The following is a 20,268-nucleotide window of genomic DNA, read 5'->3' on the forward strand; positions in this document are numbered from 1 at the left end:
GAATACTTTCTGAAGGCACTATATGTAGATGCAACATTTTTATTTCAGCCAGTGGTGCCTGACTTTAACATGCCTATTCTTCATTTCGCTCTTCAGAATAATGTAGTGGTCACTGCTTTTTCAATACAATACACTAAGCATTCCCTTCTCACCATTGACAACTTCTCAACAATCTGTTAATGTCACAAAGAACCTCATTCTTCAACTCTGGAGTTACAGCAACTGTTAAAGTGGGACAAGAGAGAGAAGGGTAGTGTTTGAGAGGTTTGCCAAGGTCCTTAACAAAGAGGTTTATAGTTTATTTTTACCTTTATTTAACTAGGCAAGTCAGTTAAGAACACATTCTTATTTTCAATGATGGCCTAGGAACAGTCGGTTAACTGCCTTGTCCAGAGGCAGAACTACAGATCTGAACCTTGTCAGCTCGGGGATTCGATCTATCAACCTTCCGGTTACGCTCTAACCACTAGGCTACCTGCCGCCCCAAAACTGTGTGGAAATTACATGACCCAGTATATGGTCTGTTTTATGCCAACCAATCCACACTATGCTGAAAATATGCATTCAAGGCCCAGTTTTGTTGAGAAAGAATCCAGGAAATAACTCATTCTGAAAAAGCTTTGAGGGATGTTGTGCGAGCTGTGAATTTGGTGACAAAGTTCAATGTGACAGAGTTCTATCATCCGTAATACATTTTCAGACAATGAAAGGTTTAACTTGAAGATAGCATTAAGTAACCATTTGTTGTCCCAATGTGCATAAACAATAACTTATAGTATAACAGAAATATCTAGCCCACGCAGTAAGTACCAATATTGTCCCAAGATGAGTTAGAGCCAGTCTATTACTATCTCGGTATGCTAGCGAATGTAACATCATGTTCAAGATTTAAAATCACCCTATCACAGACGGACTTCTCGTGTCAGCTGATAAGTGCCGATTTCCTCTATGACCGTTGCCTATATTTGCAGAATGGTGCATTACAAAAGTACTGTTGTCTACACAAGTAATGAATACCTCAATAAAGAAATCCAATACACATTCACACGCCTGCTCCCCCTCCCTGGCGCTTGAGGGTGACAGGCTGCCCGTCATTACGCACACGTCACCAGCGCAATATTGGACTCACCTGGACTTTCCCCTTCTACATCTGTCTGTTCCTCAGTTTGTTCCCGGTGTCAGCATTATTGTCGTGATGTTTCCCCTGTTCAGACGCTATCCTTATTTGTTTCATGTCAGTTATTTATTAAATGTTCACTCCCTGTACTTGCTTCTTGTCCCCTAGCTTCTGTCCTTAAAGAATGTCCTTACACACATGGCTTTTAACCATCACCTCTGTCCCACATTCCATCAACTGGAAACAAGTACTGTCTGTGGTGGGGAAAAAAGGAAAAGGGAAAATGTAGGGTGAATGTGGACTGTATGTGGGTGTATTTGTGAGAGAGAGTCCAAAAGACAGTTTCCTAAATCAAAATGTCCCCCCAATATGTACAGTACCAGTCAAAAGTTTGCAACTCTCTTCAAGGGTTTTTCTTTATTTGGACTATTTCCTACATTGTAGAATAATAGTGAAGACATCAAAACTATGAAATAACACATATGGAATCATGTAATAACCCCAAAAAAGTGTTAAACAAATCAAAATATATTTTATATTTGAGATTCTTCTAAGTAGTCACTTGATGACAGCTTTGCACACTCTTGGCATTCTCTCAACCAGTTCCATGAGGTAGTCACCTAGAATGCATTTCAGTGGGCCTTGTTAAAAGTTAATTTGTGGAATTTGTTTGCTTCTTATTTAATGTGTTTCAGCCAATCAGTTGTGTTGTGACAAGGTGGGGGGGGGGTATACAGAAAATAGCCATATTGGGTAAAAGACCAAGTCCATATTATGGCAAGAACTACAATATGAATTAACTAATAGAAATGACTATTTATAATTAATCACATCACGGGTGAGCTTACCATTGATCAAAATAATTGAGTAAAACACTCTCTGGAAATCGAAAGTAATCCGACAATGGGTCATTTCTGCCCGCTGCCATTTTTTCTCTCTCACAGAAACCAAAAATAAGAAGACAAGATGAGTTTGGTCTGTTTATAGTATGCATGTTGAAGGGGTTGTCGTCTACCATCATTCACAACCCACCATGCATTTCCGGAAGTTCTCAAAAAATGTGTGAACCCTTACTCACCTCATTTTGTTATAACATATTTGGTTCGACAGACGATTACATGAAACCCAGAATGCATTGTATGTCAACAAACATGGCTCCACACACAGCTGGAATTAGCTTAGCTCATCATAATCAGTACAACCTTTAAAAAAGTATTTTACACACATTTGTGCCCATTACAATCTATGCAAGAATCGGAATGCCTGATTTGTCAATAGAACTTGAAAACGTGAATAAAACAGTAAATATATATATATAATATATAAATATATATAACAATTACCACACAAAACATTTTCTGATAGTCATTTACTGATACAATTGGTGCGTGCCGGCAGTCAATCACGTAACCTCTCACTCCCACTCTGAGCCGTTCAGTGTTGTTGTTTCTATATGTAGCTAGTGAGATAAGCAGTAGCATTAGCAACGTCTTTCAAAAGGAGACAACTCACAAATGCGTACATTTTGAAGATTTTTTAAAATTCTGACAATGAGTCTGAGTGTGAAAGTCAGGAATCAGATTCTGACAGTGAGGAGCTGCCCCCCACCAACCTCGTAGCTATTGAAAACCCTGAATCTGAGGACTTATTGTCCACTGACGAAGTCCCAGGTCCCTTTGAAGATGCTGGTGGTGATGAAGGCAGACCGACAGTGGATGAAGTACAGGAGTTCTGTGGTAGCTGGAAGGCCGCCAGCCATTTCACCCCTCCTGGCCCTGCGGTTTGCTTTGATGAGTCCCAGTCTGGAGTGCAATGCCCCTTGCCATTTCCATCTGAGGCAGAGTGCTTCAAGTTGTTTCTGACAGAGGAGCTGGTGGGAGACATAGTAGAGGAGACCAATTGCTATGCCTTGGAGCTACAGGAGAAGAGAGCTAGGAGTGAGTGGGAAACTCGCTAAATGGGTGACAACCACAATTAGTGAAATGTATACCTTCCTGGTGACAGTCCTTCTCATGGGAATAGTAAAGAAGAACTCCCTAAGAGAATACTGGAACACAGATCCTATGTTTGCAACTCTTCTTTGCCACCCTCTTTTCCTAGTTCTATTTCAACAACAATGCTACTGCCATCCTAAATTACCCGTTATACAAAATAAGAAATGACATTAGCATTTGGTCGAGTCTTTGTGCCATACAAGGACCTATGCACTGATGAGTCCCTGAAGTTCCTACAATATATTCCCTCCAAAAGGCACAGGTTTGGTGTCAAGTTCTTTGTCATGTGTGACGTGAAGACAGGATTTGTCCATAAAATTATAGTTTACACAGGGTCCACCAACATTATGAGGGGCTTGGGGTGTCCGGGTCCATGGTGATGACCATGCTGGCTCTTCATCTCAGCAAGGGACACACTTTGTATGTGGACAATTGTTACAGCAGTCCCACATTCTTCCAGCATGTGCTCTCCAACAGCACAGGGGCCTGTGGCACAGTCAGGTCAAACAGGAAGGGGATGGCGGTATTCGGATGCAGGAAGATGCGGAGAGAGGAGGTGGAGTTTAAGGAGAACGGTCAACAGCTGACAGTAGAGTGGCATGACAAACGAGACGTCCATGTCCTCTCCACTGTCCATACAGCAACCATGTCGGCCACAGGGAAGGTGGACCACCTGACTGGAGAGAGAAAAATCACCTCAAAATGGAGGCAGTGGAAAAGGCGCACATGATAAACAGCTTTGTGGAATGCACTCGGAAAAACGACCAAGTGGTATAAGAAGATATTTTTTCCATCTGACTGACACTGCCCTCAATGGCCACATAGTTCACCGCCAAGTAACAGGTGAGATGATTACTGAACAAGGTCTTTTTTGTAATTGGACGTAGTTACAAATCACATATAGACACTATTAACGTAATAAGGCACTTACTTTGATAGAAACGCAGCCTGGATTTGAGATGCTGTGCCCTAGACCGCTGCACCACTTGGGAGTCATAAGGCCAGGGTAGCTTCAAAATACAACACAAGCTAAAACTTCTCTGATGCAATTAGCATTGTTTTACAGAGCTAATAGAAGATTGTAGCTAGCACGATAAGCACGATTGAATATAACACCATAAAAGGTTATGAAATGAGTAACGTTACCTCGCGTGTCCGCAGTTATAAGGAATATACACAAATATATTATGCTCCATACATACAGTGAGCTGCAGTAGAAACACCATAACACGACATACAGAAACTATTACAACGTAATAAGGCACTTACTTTGATAGAAACGCACACATTTCCAAAGTTATTATTGGTAACGAAAACAACAATGACTGCGATGCGGGCAACAGACGGAAAATGTGAACACGTGTGTGCAGATCCTGTTCTGACGAGAGATGCGCAAGTGTCTGCAGACTTGAACTGCACAAATAATTTGGAAGTGCTTGGGGAATTTTGTCCGGGTCAGAAATGTCTAAAGAATTCATTGTCCGCAAAAGTAAAAAGGACTACTTTTAGGTACAGTATATGAATGAGGAGGCGGAACACAACTCAATTGAAACTGTTCTTAGAAAATAAAAACTTGTTTGAAAATCATTTGAAATTGACAAGTTGAAAACAAGCCTATAAATAAATGGCTTGAGGGCAGCGCGGATTAAATCTACTGCTGCGTAACAATCACATTCTGGAAAGGAGAGAACATTCTAACATCACGTGCATAAAAAAACTCATGCTGGGGCGACCATGAGAGACATTTGGAACTCACACATGAAAAGGTTAACGCTATTTTTGGTTACTACATGATTCCATATATGTCATTTAATAGTTCTGACGTCTTCACTATTATTCTACAATGTTGAAAATAGCAAAAACAAACTGTGTCCAAACTTTTGATTCCAAACTTTTGACTGGTACTGCATATCGAACGCACTTTGACTCTCAAAGTGACTGAGGTTAGCATTCATTTTCTGCTTGGCAATCACCTATTCTGCACCTCGATGTTGATGACAGTCAGATCGTTCGATCTCCTGTCAAGAGGAAATACTGATGATTTCTCAATTTTATGACGTTTGTAATAACAGCATTACGATGATTTAGCACAATGGCAGACAGTCATTACTCTCATGGCACACATCTCTCAGCAAGCCTTTAGGAGGGCTTTCAGGATAGCTGTAAACAGCCATAAACACCAGGGTCTAGCATATCCCATTCACACGAAGCATTCTGTTGGTTCAATGCCTGACTTGGATCATATTCACAGGCAACAGACGGTGAAAAACACCACCAGAGAATCTGTGCAAATTGCAGTGTTTGTATTCATGTCGGCTTTGAGGGTCAGGGGGAAAAACACAAAAAGAAGTCAGTGGAACTTAGTTTTCAGAAATAAAGCCTACTAGGTAGGGAAGTGAGGCTAACGCCGATACTAATGATGAATAACTCCATTAGGAGAAGGTTGTAGGACTGGTGGGGTAATATATATAGAGAGCTGGACTTTTCAAACCTCATTTATTTTTGACCTCTGGGATCCCTTTTTCCCTCTAAAGTAACTTGGATTGTCTGCCATTGTGATACAACCATCGGGTAACACAGGTTATTGGCTACATGGTGCCATGAGGCAGAAATAGGCGAGGTGGGGATAGGGTGTGGGTGTAATAGGTTTGTATAGGGATAATAAATGAGGAGGGGATGGAGAGAATAAAACAGGAGAGAAGAAGGTGTAACAAGAAGGTAAATCAGTCTCTAGGGAATAGTCTCTAGGGAATTAATCCACTTTTTTATTTTATTAGAAAAATTTCACACACCAGAAAATTACATGTACAAAACTATAAGATTTGGAATTGCTTTATGTACAGATACAAAAGATAAAGCCAAATAAAAAGTGACGGAGAACACAGAAGGTGAGTCCCCAGCAGTGAGCGTTTATTCCCCTTTAAGTCTGTCTGTTCGATTCAGTTCTCCCTGGGTTCAGCTCAAAGGTGAGAAAATAAAATAAATAAACGCAACACACAGGAGGAGAGGGTGATGAAGACCATTGTGACGAAGAGGTGGTGGTGATGCACAGACATGCGGTTCAGTTTGCTTAGTCCCTTCTGGTTGGAGTTCTTCCTCCTATATGTCCTTGGGTCCTCGGAGTCTGGATGGACGAAACACAGCACATACCTGCAGAGAGAGGGGAGAGAGACAGGGAAATCAGTGAGGAATATGTTCTATTCTGGCCTAACGTCGGTTACGGTTGACCACACATACAACCCCACTTAATACAGGTTGATAATTGAAAAGGCTTCATAAAGATCAGCCAACAATTTAGCCCCTGAAGTATAGTGATGATACTGGTTCCCCTTGACCAGTGTTAGATTCATCGAATCCCTGCCATACTAAGGCTTTTTATATATATATATATATATATACATAATGAAACAGAGAACATTCATAACATGTCCATAAAGACAATAGACCCAATTACATCAGTTTAATACAGACACAGGAAGCTTTCACAAACACTGGCAGCCATACGAACACCGTGCTTAGACAATGCATTCGGATGGATCCACGCAGTGTTGTGTTCTACTGCTGTTTGATACAAATGTAAAATGATTGGTTGCCATGACTTGCAGCCTCCCTCACAGCACTGGCCAAACCGTGGTGGGCATGCATGCTGTGGCAATGAAACAAAACCGGATGACAAAACAACAACCCAGTGCCATTAAACAGCCATTGAAGTGACCGGATGCTTTTCTCAGTATAACGCAAGATTACATTTGGGACTCCTCGGCCTTAGACTCATCCTCACTGTCTCACGCACTGTCCATAGAACAGTGATAGGAGTTAAGCTGGTCAGCTCAGACAGCCGAGCCTGACTAAGCTTCGCATCGGGCTGGACATATCATGGCCATGGATACCTGGCTGGTGGTGAGCTGAAAATGAGCCTGGCAGACATTTTAAATGAACACTTTTGCTTACGTCTACACATGGAACTAGGCACTTTGAAAAATGCTGCTGTATAAATCAATTCAAATTGTATTTGTCACATGCGCCGAATACAACGGGTGTGGACCTTACAGTGAAACGCTTACTTACGAGCCGTTAACCAACAATGCAGTTTTAAGAAAATACCTAAAAATAAAATGGAAAAAAAGGTTAAAAAAAATAAGTCTGGGTTTGCGTTTGATTAGCTGTTCAGGAGTCTTATGGCTTGGGGGTAGAACCTGTTTAGAAGCCTCATGGAACTAGACTTTGTGCTCTGGCACCGCTTGCCGTGCGGTAGCAGAGAGAACAGTCTATGACTAGGGAGGCTGGAGTCTTTGACAATTGTTAGGGCCTTCCTCTGACACCCCCTGGTATAGAGATCCTGGATGGCAGGAAGCTTGGCCCCGGTGATGTACTGGGCCGTACGCACGACCCTCTATATATAGGCTCTTTGGTGGCGTATCACTGTGTATGGCACCTGGAAGTAGCTGACTAGCTGGCACTGCAGGTGGTTTGAATTGGAGAGAAGAGGCTGAACAGGTGTGAGAGCAAGAGCTACAATTATGGATGCCATTTTGGAAATGCTGTTCCCTTGTATATCAGGCTAACATGTTTGATGCTGAAAGCACTGAGTGGACAGAGGCCTATAAAGTGGAGGGAGTTCAGAGGGTACTTATTTGAGCTTCTCAGTTGGCTATATGTACTAGTATGTCAAAAAACCATAACTGCATGAAAGTGTTTTCAGTCAATTATTGCTGACTTCACGAGGCAGAAGTAGATTGTCCATTCGAAGCATAGGGGGCCATTACATCTTCACCCCCAACACATTCAAACAAACAATTTGCTTTTCAATAACAAAGTGTACTGTAACAAGTGACTTGTATTGTTTTTTTTGTTTTTTTAAACCTTCCTTTATCCTGTGAAAAAATGTATGGCTTTAAGTGTGACATATTCCGCTTCAGGACCTTAGTGACCATGGGTGTTCTCTGCCACTCCCTCCCAGCGTGGGAGCGCTGATAAAGTCAGCTAGCATCTACCAAAAGCAGAACCTGCCTTCTCTACTACTCTCTCATTGACACAGCAGGAGAGTCTCTCTTGAAGCACAACCAGATATTACGAAGCACTTGGATTCTGCAAAAGTGCAGAAATATATTTCTGTATTTCCTTACCCACTTTAAACGTGTAAGTATAAAACTGAGTAAGGGAGACCTATTTGTACACTAGATTATAGCATCATACCGTAGCTTGCTTTCCATTAGACCTGGCACTTGTTCTAAACCATTCATGGTGTTGCATCACACACTATTTCTAGTGAGTGTATACGAAATAGCTTCGTTTACATCCATTTACAAACAAACGCCTGTTTCCTTGCACTGAGCGTGCACCATTGAGCTATTTCTATGATCTTCTACCACCATCCGGGAGAAAGGATATTGGACCTCCATGAGGACCGGACCAACATTGCATCCGCCACTCTAGAAATGTTCCAAGGAGGGGTCAGTCCGATACACATAGTCAGACTCTTTTACTGTCACGCTTTCACCTGTTCCTGTGATTGTCTCCACCCCCTCCAGGTGTCGCTTATTTCCCCCCAGTGTATTTATCCCTGTGTTTCCTGTCTCTCTGTGCCAGTTCGTCTTGTATGTTAGTCAGGTCAATCAGCGTGTTTTTCCCGCACTCCTTTTGCTCTTCTCTTTTTGATAGTCTTCCCAGATTGACTCTGGACTACTTTCCAGCCTGCCTGATCATCCTGCCTGCCCTGACCTTGACTCTGTCTGTCCTGACCTCGATTCTGCCTGCCTTTCGGTACCTTTTGGACTCTGAACTGGTTTTGATCCTTTTGCCTATCCATGACCATTATCTTGCCTTACAATATTTATTAATCCAATAGGGTAAGACTCCAACCATCTGCCTCTTGTGTCAGCATCTGGGTCTCGCCTTGTGTCATGATATTTACACTACCCTAATTATGATTCCCATCATCACACCTTGCTTCTCATCAGTACCTATTGATTATGCAATTAATTGTGGCCTGAACAGGAGATATAACTTGGGACCGGCTGTATTATGGATTGCAATCCGCCCACTGGGGCAATCATCCAGTGATCATCTGAAATGAATCACCTCAGTGTGTCTGCCACACAAATCTCTCTCTCCGAATGCCATCCAATGCCTGCCGACCCAGACACTCTTCAGGGGGCAGACAGTAATTTATTCTCCACACCACCTTTCATCATCTCACCATTTTACATGGGATGTTGTTGCTGTTGTTGCTGTTTCACATTGTCTGGCTAGAGGGCGAGTGATAACAACAGTATTTTGCCCTTGGTTTTAGGTGTCTTTTAGTCACCAAAACTGGCAAATTCTCTTTAATAAAACCATCACTGTGGTATTGTGAAGCTCCGTAGCCTCCTCTGCATTTGCCCTGATCAGAAGAACATGATAAAGTGACAAAATGAAAACAAATAGAGCCTACAACCTAATGTCCCCTGCCGCCTCGCTTCTGCCCCATGATATCTGAGTCGAACATCATTCTGTCTCCAAAATAATAACAGAGCTTGTTTGCATAATGTTTGCATAGTGACGCCATATCTGAGACTTCAGACAGTTCAGCACAGACCATTTAGCCTGCTGTTCTTGACTTTTATTAGTGGGGAGACCTCTGTGATCTCACTCTAAACAACCTGATTATTGATGCCAGGGACCTGTGATCATCAGGCGCTATGCTGCTGCTGATACATTGGGTAACAGGCTTTTCACTGCGTCATCAAGCTTGAAGCAACGATTAGGCACATCACGATACTTTAATTGCCAGAGAAATGAGGCAGGAGACTTGACACAACTTAATGCTAAGTGTGGGAGGATGGAAAGATGGTTGCCATCAAGCCATACAACACGTCATAATTGATTTCTCCCAGGCCTATTTTAGCAAAGTGGTGATAGCAATCTAAAGTCTGCTGCAATCTCAATTGTGTTTGTTGTTATTTGTGCAAAAAACATTTTTTTTGGGGGGGGGGGGGCTCCAGAGCAGGATCATAGCACATACAGATTTAAAAATGTCAGCCCCCAACTTAATTCTGTTCTTGCTCAATACAAACGCGAAGAGACAAGAATGTATAAATATATTTTTCTGGGCGCAGACCGGCTGTGTGACAAAAAGAAACAGAATCCATGTCTTTGCAACTGTTTGGAAATAGGGCCAAGTTTAAATTGAGCTGCAGCACGCCTCCGGGGCCCAATGCTTCATACACACAGAGAGCAGAAACTACGTCCCTGATTAAAGCAGCCATGACAATAAAGAAAGCTGCAAAATTTGCTATATAAATTCCTCTCTGACATTTGCCGGCCTCTTGGTACAGTAGTAATTAATTACATTTGGCAGTGGTTGTGATATATAAAGCATCATCTGATTTTGGTTTGTGTGGTCTATGTATTGTAGGAGCACCATAATTGTCCTGAGGGTGGAATCTTGTGTAAATATGGGAGGCATGGTGTTCTGTTCTCACAACAAACAACACACACACACACACACACACACACACACACACACACACACACACACACACACACACACACACACACACACACACACACACACACACGTATGTATGAAAACACATACGCCCTGCACACGTATCCTACAGATTGCTAATCAAAGCAAGGGCGATGAAAAGACAAAAACACTAATTAGGAAATTACACCAGCAGCAGAATTACGATCCTCTTAAAGTGGTTCTTTTTTTCCAATCCTCATGTTATTTTGTGAGACAGAATGCTGACGATACCAGGCTGTTTGAACTCGGTTTTAGATGAATGAAATAGACACACGCATCTATCTTGGCCTCATCTCTTTCAAGTCTAACCTTAAACCCGTCTCATTTCTCAAACTCATGCTTGATGGTGAGATATGTCTTATCAATAGTGATTTCATGGCCCGGGCCTAGGTACTGACAGCCGGCTGAGCCTTTCCATTTGTCCCCGTCCTCTCTGGGAACGGTGAGAGCTTAGAACAATGGAGTCCCCTGATTTCACACATCACAACACCTCAGCCCTCTCCACATTACTATCCAACGAAAAATACAAACAAAAGCACCTGTCCACCCGCCACTCGACATTTTATTAATCTGACAGGCACACAATTAGTTTGCTGATAAAATATATTGATGGTCAGTTTACTCTCAACTATCAAAGGCTAAAGCCATCAGAGTCGGGAGTAGGGTGAACCTATTTGTTAAGACATAAAGTGATGCTCCAGTGCATGTTCACATTGCACTCTCCTCTTCATTTCCCCTCCCTTCTCGACACGCTTCTGTGCTCTCAGATGTTAGCAGGTAAAAGAAAAGAGTTCGCAGGGGAATTGATGGCAAGGTTTACGTCTGAGGCGAGAAATAGCTGCAATGATTAATTATGCATACCTCCCTTGCTTTGTTTCAGAAAAGCCGATATTTAATAGCAGAGGCCCTTTCACTGTAACATCCCTCCTCTCTACCACACGATAGGGCCAGATCACCTTGTAATCACCTTGTCGTACAAATTGTAGAATGGCCGTCACCCAAGCCCTGTCTGAACACAAGCTGGGCGAGGGTGAGAAATAACCTGCAATGAGTTGTGGGATCAAATGCTCACGGGATTGATTTGTGTTTGGCTGTACTACGGTATACCATGACCACTGCAGTGATCTAAGATAACATAGACCTAAAGCCATGACAAGGTCATTGGATAAATCTCTAGAAAGCACACACCTTTCATTGATGTGAGAATAATTAAGTATGATCTCATAGGCCTCCCGGGAAATGACCACCCACTTGCATGCCCTCCAAGAAACATATTAATTGACTTAAATAAAACATTTCATGTTAGCACGTAAAATAGGGCAGCAGGTAGTGGCAGGTAGCCTAGTGGTTAAGGGTCTTGGGCCAGTAACCAAAAGGTTGCTGGATCAAATCCCCAAGCTAACTAGGTGAAAAATTTGTCTATGTGCCCTTGAGCAAAGCACTTAACTGTAATTGCTCTTTCAAACCAGAAGGCAGATGATTCCGGGCCATTTGCGGCAACTGTTTAGCACTGCTGGCTTTGCCTCGGCAGTGGCCAGTCCTATGTGGGCCAAATACGGCGAATGAGTCCATATTCATTATGGCAGGGCGAATGTGGCTTGCGATATAATGGCAACATATATATTTTTTTCTTTTTATTAAATATGCACTCAACATTTTATCCCTATAATATGTACATATCAATTTCACTGTTATATTTAATTTCTTTTAACTGCCTGTTTGCACATTCTCTGTACCCTTTGATCCATTGTTATTCATCTTTTAGATTTTGTATCAGTATGTTTTGTACTGTTGGCCTACATGGGAGTAAGCATTTCATTGTAAGGTATTACTCTAGTTCTTCATATGACAAGAAACATACTTTCCATACTTGCCTTGACAATGGATTGAAATTAACCCCCTATTTTGGTGCTATATAAAGTTGAACCTATTTACTGGTTTAATGGTTCTTTAGAACCATACAGGTTCAATTCCTAATCTTAAGCATGGCTTTAATATAAGTACAAATAAAATAAACATCAAATAGGGTTTAACTATCTTTAAGGCAAAGAACTTTCACTATTGAAAACCATGTTTATTTTTGTGTGTGTACCAAATGTTTTGCTCTGTTAGATTATTCAAAGAGACACCTGAAAGTGAATACCTCCAACTCTTGGCGCCAGCCCCTAGTCATATGATATAAACAACCAATTAAACTGCAATACCCCACCTATTTCGAGAGGAGACCCAAGATCAGTTACCAACTTGCAGCATTGCTAGCTAGCTACATGCGACAATAACACTGTTGTTGGATCGGTTGCATCCAATAGCTAGCTAGTTAGCTAGCTAGCTAACTTCATGAAATCGGTAAGTTAGCTATTTTTCCCTACCTGACCTTTTATATAGCTTAGCTAGCTGTTGATAATATATGTTCCTTATGAAACTGCAATTGGACTGTGAAAATGTAGTGTAGGCAAAGTAATCTGGCAAGGTAACCTTGGGGCGTTTGTGCACTGTTTATGATTTTTAATTTTTAATACTCACAGCGATTGAAGTGTCCCCAGTGTTGCTGCTTGTTTTGGCCTTGGTTGGAGGTGTTTTTTTTTATCTGTAAGGTTTAGCGACATTGTTGGTCTCTTTTTTGCATTTACGTCTCCTGACCTAGTCAGCCATTATAATTATGCCTTATAGGTTTGTGGAGTTATTAGCAGAAGACAACCAATGTCCAGATCTGTAATGGAGCATTAGTTATCCAAAACTAAGATAGTGTTTGTTTTTGATATTGTAAAAAACAAACTAGTTACTAGTTTTTCAGCAAGCCAACAGGCTATTAAAATGAAGTGAATTGCTTAATATTGACATACAATATACATATCTTATGGTCCCTTTTCTGTTGTCTGTGTGGTTACAGATTGACTATTTGGGATTGAAAGGTGGCTGTGATGTGAAAGAGTGCGTGGAGGATCATGGCACACATAATCTTCCATGATCTTTCAAAGACCATGAACTGGAGGGGAATCAATGGAACGGTGCCCTTCTGCCAACTGCAGCTCAAATGGAGAGTTCACTGTAATTTCATGTTCTACTGTTGCCAAAGTCCTTCATGAATACTAGAAAGCATAGAAAGAAACATCGAAATAAACCAACGATTCCCCAATTTTAATTTGAAAGCTGCGGTGCGGAGAATAATCAATTCCATTTTCAGGAAATTTCCCAAGCTGATTAAAGGCACAGTCAACTTAGTGCATGTAAACTTCTGACCCACTGGAATTGTGATACAGTGAAATAATCTGTCTGTGTGTCATGCACAAAGTAGATGTCCTAACCGACTTGCCAAAACTATACTTTGTTAATTAACAAGAAATTGTGGAGTCGTTGAAAAACGAGTTTTAATGACTCCAACCTAAGTGTAACATACAAAAACAAGTAATGAAAGAAAATCATTGCAGTTAGAATTTTGTAAAGTTAGTGTGGGAGAGGTGCCTCCTGGCTTTGACAACTTAGATGGAAAGCTACTGAGGATGGTAGCTGACTCTCTAGCCACTCCTATCTGTCATATATTTAATCTCAGCCTAGTGGAAAGTCTTTATCCGCAGGCCTAGAAAGAAGCCACCCTCATTCCGCTACCTAAGAGTGGTGAAGTGACTTTTACTGGTTCTAACAGCAGACCTATCAGCTTGCTGCCAGCTCTTAGCAAACTGCTGAAAAAAATAGTGTTTGACCAAATACAATGCTATCTCTCTGTAAACCCATTAACAAATTACTTTCAGCATGCTTATAGAGAAGGGCACTCAACATGTACTGCACAGACACAAATGAATGATGATTGGTAGAAAGATTTCAGTGCAGCGTTTGAAATTATTAACCATAACCTGTTGATAAAATGCATGTTATGGCTTTTCAACCTCTGCCAAATCGTGCATTCAGAGCTATATAGGAAGTAGAACTCATAGGGTTTTCTTTAATGGCAGCTTCTCCAATGTCAAACATGTAAAGTGTGGTGTACCGCAAGGCAGCTCTCTAGGCACTCTACTCTTTTCTATTTTTCCAATGGCCTGCCACTGGCATTAAACAAAGCATGTGTGTCCATGTATGCTGATGATTGAACCATATATGCATCAGCACTTCATTGAAGTGAACCCCTTAACAAAGAGTTGTAGTCTGTTTTAGAATGGGTGGCCAGTAATAAACTGGTCCTGAACATCTCTAAAACGAGGAGCATTGTATTTGGTACAAATCACTCCCTAAATTCTAGACCTCAGCTGAATCTGGTAATGAATGGTGTGGCTATTGAACAAGTTGAGGAGACTAAATTACTTGGTGTTACCTTTGATTGTAAACCGTCATGGTCAAAACATAGATTCAATGGTTGTAAAGATGGGGAGAGGTCTGTCCGTAATAAAGAGATGCTCTGCTTTCTTGACACCACACAAAGCAAGTCCTGGAGGCTCTAGTTTTAGCTTATCTTGATTGTTGTCATATGGTCAAGTGCTGCAAAGAAAGTCCTAGTTAAGCTGCAGCTGGTCCAGAACAGTGTGACACGCCTTGCTCTTCATTGTAATCAGAGGGCTAATATTAATACTATGCACACCAGTCTCTCTTGGCTAAGGGTTGAGGAAAGATTGACTGCGTCACTTCTTGTTTTTATAAGAAACAATGTGTTGGAAATTCCAAATTGTTTGCATAGTCAACTTTCACACAGCACTGACACACACACTTACCCCACCAGACATGCCACCAGGGGTCTTTTCACAGTCTCCAGGTCCAGAAATTCAAGGAAACATACAGTACTATACAGAGCCATGAGTGCATGAACCTCCCTTCCATCTTATAAAGTGCAAGTGAACAGCAAACCTGGTTTCAAAAAACAAATAAAGCAACACCTCACGGCACACCGCCTCTCCCCCATGTGACCTATTTGTTGTGTGTATGTACTGACATGTATCTGTAACTGATAGATGGACAAAAACACACTACAGGTTACTTTTTTTAAATGTATGTCAATTGTAAAGTCTTATGTCTGTAGTGTCATTTTCGTTATGTGTCGGACCCCAGAAAGACTAGCTGTCGCCATTGTCGTTGGCTAACGGGGCTCCTAACAAATTAATTTAAAAAAACATCTAATTGGGGACAACAGTCAATGGAGTGCGTGGAATAGTAGAGAGTTAAGAGAGAAAGTAGCCTAATCCAGACAGATCTAGTAATGCCCACCCCTGAGTTGCGGCTGGGGTCCTCTCCCGCTGTGCTCCTCCATCAATGTTTTCAGGGCCTAATTGAGCTGATCACTTACCAAATTTGACTCAATTGCCTGTCTGCCCATAATTATCTCCCATCCGTTTAGCCATGTTATTAGTTAAGCCAGAGGAACCAGTAGAGTGGACAAGGAGGAGATGGGAGGCAGACATGAGATGTCTCTGGGAGAAAGATTGGGTCCGCCTCCAGAGTACCCCAAGTTTACCCTCCAACACCCTCCCTCTCCTGTTTGTAGTCACAAACTAATCAGAAGGGGCCTGTCTGGGGCCTCTAACATGGTTGGTTAAAAGCAACACAGAACACACTCTCTCACACAGCCTCTAATTTAGAGATATCTGTGGCATGCATCCTTGAAATATATGGTCAACTTGGTTAAATAATGAGGAAGACCCTGGGCGGTTTTCTGACCTTGTGACCCGACCAGGGAGTGTTTCCTGGTCAACCCACATAGAGTACATAATCCTGTGTACACTCACCTTTGGCTGGGTCCCCATCCTAAGTCTGAAGACAGTCAGGTAAAGTAAGGTACATTATGAGCAGGTCCAGGAACAGGTCCAGGTATTGGCAAGTCCTGGTCCCAAGTACAGGGCCAGGAACAGCGGACACACAGACAGTCTGAGCCACAGAGGGATTACAAGGCAATACGTTTCAAAAGCCACTGGCGAGGCCGTTGGCTCGTCTAGCTCCAATCCATTAGATTATGATGGTGAATTGAGTCCTTATTAAATCCATCTTGGGGTGTTTTCATGGGGGGTCTGTAAATACAGTGTGAACTATGGAGGACGCAAGGAGGATGTCTGGCAGGAGTCCTACAAATGTTCCTGATTTATAATCCAATCTCCTTGATTCCTGGAATCCTGGGAATATTCTGAAAAACAAAAACATGACCAATGGTTACTGATTGAGTGGAATGCATAATACTGTATGTACAATCTAATCAGTGACTGAGTTGAATGCATGACATCAATCACAACTGTTCTCTAGATATGTGCAATAGTTTGAATGGTAATTGGATTTATAATGATGATATATACTTGAAGGTGGATCAGATGATGTGTTTGTTTGTAATTGCTACTGTGCTATGATCTGTTTTGTGTTGCTACTATAGTGTATTGGTATAGGAGGAAAATGTAAGTAATTGTAAGTCATGCTCCTGCATTATGTTGTTTGGATGTCTGCTGCTTTCAAAGGGGCAACACTGAGTGTTAAGGGGGTGGGCTCTGCAATTAGTCTCGCTGAATATGCCATATGTATAGGAACCAAATCCTGAGGGAGGTCTCTGGCAGTAACGTGGCTAGCAATATGTTAGCTCTGACTAAGTGACATTTTCTCTCCGACACGGCCATCTCTCCATCTCTTACACTAAAGCCCCCCCCCCCTCTCATATTCTTCTCTCAATTAGATGAATGGAGAGGAACAGGGAAAGAAGGGAACCATTACTCTTGGAGGTTGATGGCTGCTTCTCGCCCGAAGAAGCAGAAGGAGTCATCAAATTTTAAAGTCACTCCAGTCTCGGTGAGCCCTCTTGTCGTCGTCGGCGGCCACGGGCGCTGGCGTGTCTGGTGGGAGAGACAAATAGAGGTGAGGGATGAGGCGGCTAGAGTTAGTGACAGCCAGGCTGGACGCGGTGCGGTGCGTTCATCACCCCTCGTCTCAGGGACACAGCAGGGAGCCTGCAGACATGGCTGCGGGAATGTGATTCATGGCCCAGTGTCAACTGTACCAAATTGGCACCATTTTGTTTCACACAGGGCAGCTCCACAGGTTTTTGGCACAGATCTGATATGGAATCCGGGCAAAGTGACTCCGATCACATGGTAGCCTTGCACTTACTGGTTGTGTGTCCGATAGGATTCTACTGGTGGAAGTAAATTGTGATTTTACCGAATGATTACAGAATGTAAGTGTATAGAGTGATTGTTCACTGTAGCACCGAATGAATATATGTGCGTTGCAGTGCAAAGTGTGCATTTACACAGCAATGACTTTGAGAATGTGGTTGCCCACTGCAAAGGTTTTGGTCAGGTTCAAGGGCAGCCAAATTCAATCGTTTTCATTGACAAAATTATCCTCAGCCTAAATGGATCATTTTGGTTCATTATGCTCCTTACTTTCCACTAAAATCAATGTTGTAGCTGACATGGGTGATTGACGGAATTGAAAGAGAGGGCCTTGTCTCTCTCTGACCCTGATTTAATTCACCATATTGATTTAGTGATTTACAAGGCCATGGCTCTGGAAATCCATGGCCATTCATTCAGAAAGTGCAATTATCCAATTGGAACAATGTATCCACGTTTCTCACTCTGGCGAGGTTCTTTAAAATATATCTGGCTGTGGCCCATTGAATCAGTTGAATGGCCCTGTTCTTAGCAATTACATGTCTCTAAACTGGCATTTATGTGATGCAATGAGGTGTGCTGGGTTGGGCTATGCTATGGGTTCATGTTCAGTGGCAGGGCTCTAGCTGCCGATACCTACTGTAGGTCACAGAAGGAACACAAATGAATTACATGCCAGTTGTTTCAGACATGCCATAGAGATACCACATTGAAAATGATGAAAAATTGGGTCACTCTCTCATTCACCCCAATCACAACCATTTTATCTGCCTCTCTATCTGTATCTGTCTCACTCTCTCAAGTACTTACTTCCCCCCACATCGACGATGGTGGCCTCTCTGGGTGTGAGGGAGGCTCTCCTCTTCATCTCAAAGGCAGTCCTGGAGTGACGCCTCTTACTTGGCGACAGCAGGTCCTCAGCAGTCATGTCTGAGATCTGCACCGCCTTCTCACAGTCAACCACCAGCGCCATGGTGTTAGAGTTCTTTAGGGTGGCATTAGGCGATGCCACTCCACTCACACACCCCCCTAACCCTGTCCCTGGTCCCACTCCCACCCCAGCAAAGGCATGATCCTGCTGCTCCTCCTGACTCTCTGTAACTTTAGACCCAGAGTGGGACACCTGTCCCCCAGCCTGTCCTCCGTTGGTCTGGGCACGGATGTTGGCCAGGGTGCCCACCTTGCCTGTGTCCATGCCCTGGTGGCTGTAGACCTTGTAGCGGATCATGAGGATGATGATGAAGACGAGCACGGAGGCCACGATAATGCCACCGATAATGATGATCATGGTGCCACCCAGGAACTGGCTGTGGAGGGCCTGGCACTGGCTGTACTCGGTCTCAGTGATGAACTGGACGCAGCCCACCTGCCGCGTGGCCGTCAACGAGGTGATGCCGTCGTCGTAGACCGCCAGGACACACAGGTCGTACTCGCGCCCTGACACCAGGTCACGCACCAGGAAGTCCTGACTGGTGGACGGGATCATTCTATTGATTAAGAGAGAGAAACATGTCTTAGGATTGATGATGAACATGGTATATACAAGGAACTAATAATCTGTGGATGGGGAATATTTTGAAAAGATGATTCATTCTGGGTAAAGAAAGGTTGTGTTAAAAAGTAGACTTGTCTATAGGGCTATGAGAATGGATATGGATGGTTCAAATAGACCGCTAAGACATACTTTAAAAAAAATCTTAAGACATTTTCCCACAGTATTATAATAGCGTTATGGTACACCCCTTGTTTTGAGGTGCGACCGAACTGTTACAGCCTATTGGGCTTACTAGTGGGACCGTCAAAAATGACTAACCTAAAAATCTATCTTAAAAGGTCGATAACAATGGATTTACCAGAAATGTATAACATGGAATGTATTGTGGGTGAAAGTAATCTGTGTAAAGGTCCCTTGTGGATTCTCTGAAGCTTTGCCTCTGCAGAGAGCTTGTGAGCTACATCCACAGTCAACCATCTAACCCTGGTCCAATGAGTTTGTAGAGAGTGATCATATTGAGATCAATGTCCATCCAAGGAGTAAAGCACGTGTCCAATAGGTGCCAATACTACCAGATCATATGGTGCATGTAGGCTTCAGAAGCACTGTAGAACCTATCAGCATCAGGAGATACTGTATGCTCCTCCAACACGAGCAATTTCCTCTTTTCCTTTTGGTACCGTATCTTTTCATTCTTACAATCACCCCTTTCAGCACGAAACTGAAAGGATTTGATATGATTGGACTGAATTTTTCCGGAACGCTCCACTTTTCCAGATTATGTCCACTTCCGTGTCCCATTCACACAGCTGTACAGCAGGGTCAGAAAAACTATGAAGAGGAAATAAAACTACGCAGTCATTGGCCCGACACCGTTCCCTGTCATAATAGTCTGGCGAATCAGACCTTTGCAATGACAACAATATGCAGACTGTTGTGACAGAATCTACAAACTTGGCAACACTGTACAGTAGTGTCGACCCTTGAAAGGCACTGTGACAGTGTGTGGTCATGTGTGTGAGTTCTGACAGTGTAAGTGAGCAGTGGATCATCTGTACACAAAGGGATGCCAGCGACAT

The 20,268-nt window shown here is 42.6% G+C and overlaps 1 protein-coding gene across 2 annotated transcripts in view; it reads right to left on the reverse strand.

Annotated features, from left to right (window-relative positions):
* Nucleotides 1-5,849: 5,849 nt before the first annotated feature.
* LOC112266756 (leucine-rich repeat and fibronectin type III domain-containing protein 1-like protein) overlaps nucleotides 5,850-20,268 on the reverse strand; it is a 112,980-nt gene continuing 98,561 nt past the window's right edge. For both annotated transcript variants that reach the window (XM_024444530.2, XM_042297139.1), the window contains exons 4-7: nucleotides 18,505-19,181; nucleotides 17,294-17,412; nucleotides 16,330-16,721; nucleotides 5,850-6,261 (exon numbers count right to left, since the gene is read on the reverse strand). In XM_024444530.2, the coding sequence (XP_024300298.2) occupies nucleotides 17,342-17,412; nucleotides 18,505-19,181 (748 nt within the window). In that variant the 3' untranslated portion in view covers nucleotides 5,850-6,261; nucleotides 16,330-16,721; nucleotides 17,294-17,341. The remainder of the gene's footprint in view (nucleotides 6,262-16,329; nucleotides 16,722-17,293; nucleotides 17,413-18,504; nucleotides 19,182-20,268) is intronic.

Source organism: Oncorhynchus tshawytscha, linkage group LG14, assembly GCF_018296145.1.
Source record: "Oncorhynchus tshawytscha isolate Ot180627B linkage group LG14, Otsh_v2.0, whole genome shotgun sequence".
In the NCBI taxonomy this organism is placed as follows: Eukaryota; Metazoa; Chordata; class Actinopteri; order Salmoniformes; family Salmonidae; genus Oncorhynchus; species Oncorhynchus tshawytscha.